This window comes from Pipistrellus hanaki, assembly GCF_964339955.1.
Source record: "Pipistrellus hanaki genome assembly, chromosome: 1".
Classification (NCBI taxonomy): domain Eukaryota; kingdom Metazoa; phylum Chordata; class Mammalia; order Chiroptera; family Vespertilionidae; genus Pipistrellus; species Pipistrellus hanaki.
Genome location: NC_140503.1, coordinates 62,666,539 through 62,676,309, shown reverse-complemented (window position 1 = coordinate 62,676,309; position 9,771 = coordinate 62,666,539). Strand labels below are relative to the sequence as shown.

Genomic DNA, 9,771 nt, shown 5'->3' with positions numbered 1-9,771 from the left:
CATGAGTGAAGATGCACCTCATCCCCTTAGGCCACACCCTCAGGAAGCTGGCCAGCAGGAATTGGCCTAGAGCCCCAACATCCAGGTACTGGCACTCTGCTGAGGGAATGGTGGCTCATCCTGTGTGCTCACATCGTTAGGATTGGGGGCATCCAGGAGCTTTCTAGCTTCATTTCATCCCTCAATCCCTCATCCTTCTGAATTCATCTGATCAATGGTGGTGCCATTCTCCCACTAAACTCGGCCTCTGGCCTCAACTGTTTCATCACCTACCCCTTCAGCACAGTGTGTCCTGCCTGGGTCAGCTACTTCCTCCTTCCCAACATTCTACTTTTGTACTCCATTCATCTCAGAAGAATGGAATTCAGGTTTTAGAATCAGGCCAACCCACAGAGTCGCAGCTCCCGGGAGCCTGCGTTTCTTCAGCTGTGCAGTGGGAAAGGCCCATGGCATCTCGCTCCCAGGGTGACTGACAATGAAGGAGAGAATACAAAGCACTGAACAGGCACCTGCCTCAGGAAGTGTGGACTCTCATCAGGACTACTGTGCCCCGAGCCTCCCTGGCTGTCCACATGACGGGGAAGTCTGGGTACTTGGTAGAATCCGGTGCAGGTGGGGAAAGGCTGGCCACTGACATCCACGGCATCCCCATGTCTGTCTCCAGCCCAGGTGGCCAGCCTGGTGCCTTTGAGCATGTTTGGCTCCAGGCACGGAAGCTCTGCACCCGCAGCTGCCCGCCCTTTAAAATGTGCGCTGGCCACATCGCTGCTCAGGAGGCACCAACTTCTCACTGGCTCCTTACTAGTTATCCCACCTCTTCATGCCTGGGGGAGGGATAGTCAGCATTACAGCGGATAAACACTCATCGGCCAGGTGGTTAAATTTCAGGGTCCCCATAGAGAGGAGCCCCTGGTCAGCGGAGTGGCCAGGACAGGGGGAGTATCCTGGGGACTCTGCTTCAAGCTAGAAACGGGCCTCTCAGAAGTTTGGACTCGGCGCTGGCAGGAGAGTGGGGTGGGGGTGGGGGCTCCTCCAGCTGCGAGAAGGGCAGGACGCAGCCAGGCCAGAGTGTGTGGCCGGTGTAGAGTGCAGGTCCTCTCCGTCCCGCTCCCTGCAGGCACTCGCCGGGGCCTGGATCTCTTTGGCCTTCGGGACCTCGTCAGTTTTTGTCCCCGAAGCCTGGAGGACCAGGCGCCCCGCACTAGGCGCCCTCTCTCGGGCAGGGGTCCTCCCGCCCTCCCGGCCCGCTCCCAGCAGGGGAGTCCGCCCTCTCCCCGCCTCCGGCTGGGCCCGCCCCGCGCCGTGTCACCGGGGGCCGGGGGCGGGGAGCTGCCGGGCGGGACATCCGGCCCGTCCTCTCCCCGCGCCCGCCCGCCGCCCGCCGCCCGCCGCCCGCCCGCCTCGGCGCCTCCACCGGGGAGCCGGCCGCCTCCGCGCGCCCCGGTCCCGGGTCCGCGCTCCCCTCCCGGACCCCAGCCCCAGCCCCAGCCCGCGCGGCGGCCCCACACCGCCGGCGCCGGCTCCCAGCCGCCGCACCCCGTTTCCCGGCCCCGCGGCCCGGGATCGGCCGGCCGCGCAGGCCCCCAGCCCCGCAGCACCATGTTCCCCCGCCCGCTGACCCCGCTGGCGGCCCCGAACGGCGGCGAGCCCCCGGGCCGGGCGCTGAGGCGGGCCCCCCTGGGCCGGGCCCGGGCCGGGCCGGGGGCGCCGCCGCTGCTGCTGCCGTCCATGCTGATGTTCGCGGTGATCGTGGCCTCCAGCGGGCTGCTGCTCATGATCGAGCGGGGCATCCTGGCCGAGATGAAGCCGCTGCCCCTGCACCCGCCCGGCCGCGAGGGCGCCGCCCGGCCCGGGCCGCCGGCCCTGGACGCCGGCGACGCGGACTCGCAGGTGAGGCAGGACGTCCGGAACCGGACGCTGCGGGCGGTGTGCGGGCAGCCGGGCATGCCCCGAGACCCCTGGGACCTGCCGGTGGGCCAGCGGCGCACCCTGCTGCGCCACGTCCTGGTCAGCGACCGCTACCGCTTCCTCTACTGCTACGTGCCCAAGGTGGCCTGCTCCAACTGGAAGCGCGTGCTCAAGGTGCTGGCCGGCGCCCTGGACAGCGTGGACGCCCGCCTCAAGATGGACCACCGCAGCGACCTGGTGTTCCTGGCCGACCTGCGGCCCGAGGAGGCCCGCTACCGCCTGCAGCACTACTTCAAGTTCCTGTTCGTGCGGGACCCCGCGGAGCGCCTCCTGTCCGCCTACCGCAACAAGTTCGGCGAGATCCGCGAGTACCAGCAGCGCTACGGCGCCGAGATCGTGAGGAGGTACCGGCCGGGCGCCGGGCCCAGCCCTGCGGGGGACGACGTCACCTTCCCCGAATTCCTGCGGTACCTGGTGGACGAGGACCCTGAGCGCATGAATGAGCACTGGATGCCCGTGTACCACCTGTGCCAGCCGTGCGCGGTGCGCTATGACTTCGTAGGCTCCTATGAGAGGCTGGAGGCCGATGCCAACCAGGTGCTGGAGTGGGTGCGGGCACCACCCCACGTCCGATTCCCGGCCCGCCAGGCCTGGTACCGGCCTGCCAGCCGCGAAAGCCTGCACTACCACCTGTGCAGCGCCCCGCGGTCCCTGCTGCAGGATTTGCTGCCCAAGTATATCCTGGACTTCTCCCTCTTCGCCTACCCACTGCCCAACGTCACTCGGGAGGCCTGTCACCAGTGACCGTGGGTGTGGGCCAGCAGCTGTTGGAGACTGGTTTTGACGATGCCAGCTTCTTGTGCCTGCCACTCAGAGAAATCCTGGCTCTGAGCCTGGGGCTTCTCCAGATATCTGGATGGCAGGGACTGCCCTTGGAAGTTTTTTTTTAATCCAGGGCGAGTGCCCAGTGTGGCTCGGAGGACAGGGTTACAGGAGGCCTGGTGCTTTCCCACTGGGAAGATTTCTTGGGGCCCAGTATGCTCCTTCTTGTCCTGGCAGAGCCAGATACCAGTTTGCCAGTGAAGTAGCACATCTGTTCTGTAGACTGCACGGATTGGGCACTGGGCCCACCTCAACCTGTGGCTAACCCCAGAGGTGGCACCCATCAGGAGCACAGCCAGGGCCCGGGGCCCTGTGGCTCTGGGAGCCCGTTCATCCTCGAGTTAGCAGTCATGCCTTACAAATAACGTCTGTGCCTTTCTGCTTCAGGCTCAGTTTCCTACACTTGCCATGATCTTTCTGTTCTTTCCAACGAAAGGAACACTGAGTTAGGGCTCTTGCCTGGCAGCTCCAGGCCCCGGCCCTGCAGGCGTCCAAAGAGCTCTGTGCCCGGCCTCTTCGGGGGCTCTGGGCACCTCCACTCTTCGCCCACGTCTGTGACTGTGGCTGGTGTATCTGGCTGCCACTTTTCTGACACATTTATTTAAAATTTGTACTTTTTGATAGAAGCCTTGTGAAGGCTTTGTTTTTCTAATAGCTGCATTTTTATTAAAGATGTTTTGTACACAAAGTCAACATCTCTGATTCTCCTTCTGAGCTCCTGTGCATCGAGCAGATCTCCCAAATGCCCATCTCCCCAGGGCAACAGAGGGAGCTTGCAGGTACAGAAAGGAAGACAAAAATGTAACTTGTTTGGGACAGACTAGTGGGCCACTGCCACACCAGGGAGAATCTGGGAGCTCCCCATAGGCCATCCCCGATCACAGACTCAGCTTCCGGGGTGCCACCGCTGGGCAAACCCCGTTAGGAATGACCCCCCCCCCCCCCCCCCCGTGGCTTATTCCCTGAAGAAGGAGGTGGGTGTCCATGGCAGGAATAGTTCTTCACTAAGGATGCCCCCAGATGGAAAGGGGGATTATTTTGTGAGCAAGGGCAGGTTACTGTATTCCTGGTCTTGGGAATTACAAGGAAGGCCAGGAGGTTGCGTGAGGAGCAGGCTCTTGCTGACCTAGGTCCCGAGGAAGTGGGCGATGTGGGAGGCTGGAGAGCTAGCTTGCTCTTGGCCTGGCTTTGGAGGAGAAGTTGGGGAAGGGGCTTCTTCGGGCACTCCTGGTTCTCGGCCATGACTCACAGGAGGCCTTACCTGCCGTCTCTGACCTCCGGTCTGGTCAGGTGCTGCTCTCCAGGGCCCCCTGGACTCGGGGACTTCACCTCAGAGAGCGCTTCCCATGCTCTGTTGTCACGGCCCAGTTACATGTCAGTCTCCCCACTGAGACTGAACCGTGTGAAGCTGAGACCATGTCTGCCTCGTCCCCAGAACCTAGCCCAGGGACTGGCCTACAATACGCACATATATGGCTCAGCAGAACCAAGGTGTCTGTCTCGCTGCAGGACAGAGAGCACTGCACTTGGAGCCACCCAGACCGATCAAGGCCCACCTCTGCCCACCAGCTGCCTAACCGCCTCTCTGAGCCTCCACACACTCCAGTGTCTCGTGGGAATGATAACACCTTTGTTACGTCCATCGCTGTGAGGATTAATGAAAACAAATGAGTCCAAGGCCCATCCCAGCACATGGGTCGGTGGCTGCTCTTTGAGGTGGGAGTTGAATATCGGATCCCTTTGTGGCCTGTGGGGATGGGGAGAAGCCAGGACACTGTGTCCACCCAGCGCTGGAGATCAGAGCTGCCTCTGGTAGAGCCCTTTGACCTATGGGTTCACTTCCTGTGCTTTCCAGTCAGTCCTCTGAGCTTTCTGCCCCTCACGGGCCCCACCCACACTCTGCCCCAGCTTCTTCCTCTTTGGCTGGGAACTACCGCCTCAGGCCTACAGCAGCCACTCAGCACCCAGAGGATGCTGGGCCAGCTGCTGTGCTTACTTCATCTCCATCTTCACAGCGGCCCTGTGCTTTAGAGACATGGACACTGGCACAGAGAGGGTCAGTGTCCTGCCCGAAGTCCAACCCAGGGCTGGGAGCTCCCAAATTGGGAGCCAGAGGAGAGAGAGAGATGGAGATTGTGAAAGGTGGGGATTGAGGGAAGAAGGAATGAATACAGACGTTAAGAAGGTGAAGGGCAACCCTAACCGGTTTGGCTCAGTGGACAGAGTGTCGGCCTTCAGACTGAAAGGTCCCAGGTTCGATTCCAGTCAAGGGCATGTACCTTGGTTGCGGGCACATCCCCAGTAAGAGGTGTGCAGGAGGCAGCTGAATCGGTGTCTTTCTCGTCGACGTTTCTAACTCTCTATTCTTCTTCCCTCCTCTCTGTAAAAAATCACTAAAATCTATATTTTAAAAAAAGAAGAAGAAGAAGATGAAGGGCAGTAGGGATGCCATATTTACGGGCATGTGCACACATTCTCCTCGGTTCTTTCATTCCTTCATTTGTAAAGAATCCAGTTTAGCCCACCTGGCATTTCCAGTCTCCTCCCTGAAGGAGCAGAGACAGGTGAAGTCCTGGATGTGGTTGGCTTATTGAACACTCTCCTCAGGCACTAAGGGGTGGCCGCCGCGGAGCCTCCCGACAGCCAGCGTTGGCACCTGTGGTGTGGGAGGAGGGAGGAGGTAAGAAGATGAGGGGGACTGCTGAGACAAATGGCCACCTATTGTCATTTTCCCCTCTAGAGTCAGCCCCTGAGGAAATCAATTTGTCATCTACCGCTCCTTTTAGGAAAATACCGAGGAGCTGGCAGAGAGATGTGGGATCCAGCTGGCCGGAGTGCAGCCTGCTTTATATTGGCGCCCAGGCCAGAGCTGGGGGCATCAGGGCTGGCAAGCTCTGGGTTGCCAGGGGTGGGGCAGGGGCATTCCCAGGACTGAACCCCTGGACTGTGTCTCCTTGGGATTCTCCCTTTGCATTGAGTCAACTCTCATCCCCACAAGGAGTCAAGCTCTCCACCGCTGTCTCTGAGAACAAGGGTCCCTTCATAACTGACTCCATTCCCTGCCACCCAGTCCTCTGGACACAGGGGACTGGCCATTATTTAACGCCCCTCACCGGTGGAGGGCGGGAACAAAGGGAAGGGGAGGGGCTGGCAGGGGCCTGGCCTCCCTGGTCTGGGCCCTGACTCTGCTTTCAGGCTCCAACCCTGGTCCATTTTCCACCCTGGATGTTACTGCTGCCCAGAAACCATCTCACCTTAAACTCTGAGATCGTTTCCTCTCGCTTTTCTTCTCACACCCCTGTTCTCTCCCGCCAGGCGGCTCCCACCACATGCACCCTGTACAGCAGGCATGTTCTTTGGCCTGTGAGTTTGACATGCTTGCTGTACAGGAAGCAAGATCTGAGTGGAGCAGCTGACCCTCCCCTGGGTGAACACAGAACCCTCACCTTCCCCGGGGGCTCATCACCAGCGGGGGCCACGCCTCCTGGCCTTCTCCCAGGAAGGGTCCAATGCTTTTTTTAAAATATGTAGTTTTATTGATTTCGGAGAGGAAAGGATAGAAACATCAATGATGAGGGATAATCATTGATTGGCTGCCTCCTGCACACCCCCCAGTGGGGATCGAGCCCACAACCGGGTCACGTGCCCTTGACCAGAATCGAACCTGGGACCCTTCAGTCCTCAAGCTGACGCTCTATCCACTGAGCAAAACCAGCTAGGGCAGATCCAGTGCTTTTAATATTGAACTAGCCCCGGCCTGGCTTCAAATATTCAAGGAAGAGGAAAGACATTCTTTCTCTGTCTGAAGTTAAATAATAATATTCAACAATAGCTACTCTGAAATCAGAGCACCTGTGCCAGGCATGCTGGTAAGTGCTTTACATGTATCCTCTTCATTCTAACAACAACCCAGCAAGGTAAGCAAAATTATTTCCACTTTATAGATGAGGAAATTAAGCCTCAGTGACTTGCCCAAAGACATGAAGGGGTTGGGATTAAAACCCAGCTCCCGCTAATATTTGCGCCTTTGTAAGCGCATCATAAATTATCCAGCTCATTGCACTTACTGACAAGCATTGTGCTCATTTTCTCTGATTTCTGCGTCCATTCCCAGCCCTTCTTTTCACTGCTCCACAAGCGATTCTGCCCACAGAACTCTCCAGTTAGTATAAAATTCCCTAGATTTGCCCACCCTGAGCAGCGCTGGGCCCAGATCCTGCATGTGCTGGACTTCAGCTCAGGTCCTCTGAGAGGCGGACACTAAGGCAGAATAAGACGTGCGAGAGATTTATAGGAGAAGCAGCTGTCCAGGATAAAGGGGAAGGGAGCGTGGGGCTGGGAGAGCCTGATACCTGTGAAAGGAGAGATGGGAGGGGAAATTGTGTGGGGAAGAGTCTCAGATTACAGTGTAGCTCTAAGGAGGTGTCTGCAAGACCAATGGGAATCCCAGGCAAAGGCACCTATTGGAGGAACCCTCCCTCGAGCAGAAATGGGAAGGGGGACACACATAGGAGGCAGATGGGGGGAGAAAGAGAGAGAGAGAGAGAGAGAGAGAGAGAGAGAGAGAGAGAGAGAGAGTTATAGCAGCAGCTGCAGACTGTCAGCCAATTAACCTTCTCACAGCAGGTTTTCCTGAAGGAAGATGTGAGCTCAGCACCTCCACGGCCACTATACAGGCCCAGCTTGGTCACTCTGACTTACGGGCATTTGTCCCCCAAAGTTCTGTTGGCATATGACCTGGTCAACAACCAGAAAACAGCTGTTGCCCCAGTAAGAACCGCTGAGAAGTCTGGGGGATCCTGAACGTAACTCTTCCCACAGCCATTCCTTGGTTTTATGGTGGGACCATGCCCCTGCCTTGGGCATTGGAGCACGTGTGCCTTCACCGTGCCCAAAGGCCCATACTGTCATTTTCAGGGTATTTCCTCTGCAGTTTACCCACTCCCTGCAGGTTTCGATTATCCTTGGTTTGTGCCTTTGTCATTCACTAGGTAGATATTGATGATCACCTTTGCCTAGCTTCCATCTTTCCTAAGCTCAGCAGACTCACCCGGAGGTGCTGAAACCCCAGACCTCCCAAGGGGTATAGTCTAGGCCTCCTCCCAATCTGGTCACTCACCTAAACTCCAGGGCAGCCTGAGAGGGGAGCCAAGTCTCCCAAAGGGAGCTCCAAGGACCCACCTGCCCAGAGCACCAGGTCCTCTGTAGCATCCCCCTACTGAGCTTTAAAAACAAACAAAAAAACAAAACAAAACAAAAAACAGTCCCTGGCTGGTTTGGCTCAGTGGATAGAGCGTTGGCCTGCAGACTGAAGGGTCCCTGGTTCGATTCTGGCCAGGGGCACATCCCTGGTCAATCAGTGATTCTCTCTTATCATTGATGTTTCTATCTCTCTCCCTCTTCCTTCGTCTCAGAAATCAATAAAGAAATATATATACATATAATTACATATAATTATATGTATATATATTTATTGATTTTCAGAGAGGAAGGGAGAGAGAAACATCAATAATGAGAGAGGATAATTGATTGGCCGTCTCCTGCATGCCCCGCACTGGGGATTGAGCAGCAACAGTAATCGAACTTGTGACTTCCTGGTTCATAGGTTGACCCTCAACCACTGAGCCACCTCGTCAGCCGGGCCTCATGGTGAACTTTTGAGCTTATTACATCCCGGTTCTGGACCAGTCGGCAAAGGAGTCCCAAAGAGACAAAGAGAATCACAGCGTCAGTCCTGACGGTGCTGTTGTGAGGGGACCCAGGACCCAGGAGGGAGAGCTGAGCCAGTCTCAGCGGGCGGTGGTGCTTGGGGGACAGGGAGCCTGGGCCTTCACGAGCTCGGGAAGGAGAAGCCCGTCCTGTCACTGCTGCCGCCGGCTCGGTGTCTTCCCCGGGCCTGCGCGTGTCCACAGTGTGCGGCTGGACGGAACCAGACATTCAGCTCCCACTGGATCATTCTCTGTCCTCGGCCCTGAGAGACGGAGCTCCCCTGGCCCTGCCAGTCCCCAGGGCGGCAGAGTCCCAGAGCCAGAGCACTGTGTCCAGCGAGGCCTCCAGAGCAGAGGAATTCATGGCCACTGGACCTCAGGCTGGCCCCTGAGTGAGGGCACAGGCTGTCTGGAGGAGGCCTGGAGGCAGGCTCAGGATCGGTGGAACTGGCTGGGAGGGGGAGGGGAAACGGGCCAAGCTTTCTGGTTGAGAAGCTAAACATTTTGGGGGTTAGCTGACAACTGACAACCGGACACCCCCAACGAGAAGCTCTGCCGCAGAAGCTGTGGGGCACAGTGGCAGGCGGGTCCCTGGTGGGAGGGGTCTCTTGTGTCTGGGTGAAGTGTCTAGTGAAAAAGAGGGCTGCTCTGAGGGAAGAGAGCTGGCTTAACTAAAGCAGGAAACCCGGAGGAAAAAGCCAGCAACTTTTGGGGAACACTCTCTCATTTTTGTTCACTGACATCACCCTAAGCCCAAGCACCCGCATAAAACACACAAATAAATAGGCAGAGGATTGGGGAGCAATGGGCATAGAGGAGGAATAGAACAAGAACGGGGACTCAGCTGGCTGGAGTGTTGTCCCACATACCAGAAGGTTGCAGGTCCCATCCCCAGGGGGTGCGTATGGGAGGCAATTGATCGATATTTCTCTCTCACCTCTTCTCTCTCTCTCTCTCTTTCTCTCTCTCTCTCTCTCTCTCTCTCTCAAAAATCAATAAAAATAAATAAATATCCACAGGTTATGACTTAAAAAAAGAAAGTGGCGGCAGCCACAGCTCAGTGCCTGGCCAGTCAGCCTCCCCTCCTTCGGAGCCCGTGGTCCCAGCGCTGCACACCCAGGAGAGCTTTCCCCCAGGGGGTCCTTCCTCTCCTGTGGGCTGGGAGTTTCCCACAGGCAAGAGCCAGGCCTGCTTATCTTCACTGTTGGTGATAGGTGATGCTCAATGAAGGCTGAGTGAGTGGGAGGTCTGATGACTGGATGAGGGGGCTGTG

The 9,771-nt window shown here is 57.6% G+C and overlaps 1 protein-coding gene across 1 annotated transcript; it reads left to right on the top strand.

Moving 5' to 3' along the window:
• The first annotated feature begins 1,359 nt into the window (after positions 1-1,359).
• On the top strand, positions 1,360-3,478 carry CHST14 (carbohydrate sulfotransferase 14). The gene has a single exon (XM_084889378.1). It carries the CDS (start codon positions 1,600-1,602, stop codon positions 2,710-2,712), a length of 1,113 nt encoding a protein of 370 aa, XP_084745504.1. The 5' UTR covers positions 1,360-1,599; the 3' UTR covers positions 2,713-3,478.
• The last annotated feature ends 6,293 nt before the right edge of the window (positions 3,479-9,771 follow it).

Excerpts from the sequence above, each read along its gene's own strand:
- CHST14 (XM_084889378.1), top strand. The coding sequence starts at position 1,600 with ATGTTCCCCCGCCCGCTGACCCCGCTGGCGGCCCCGAACGGCGGCGAG.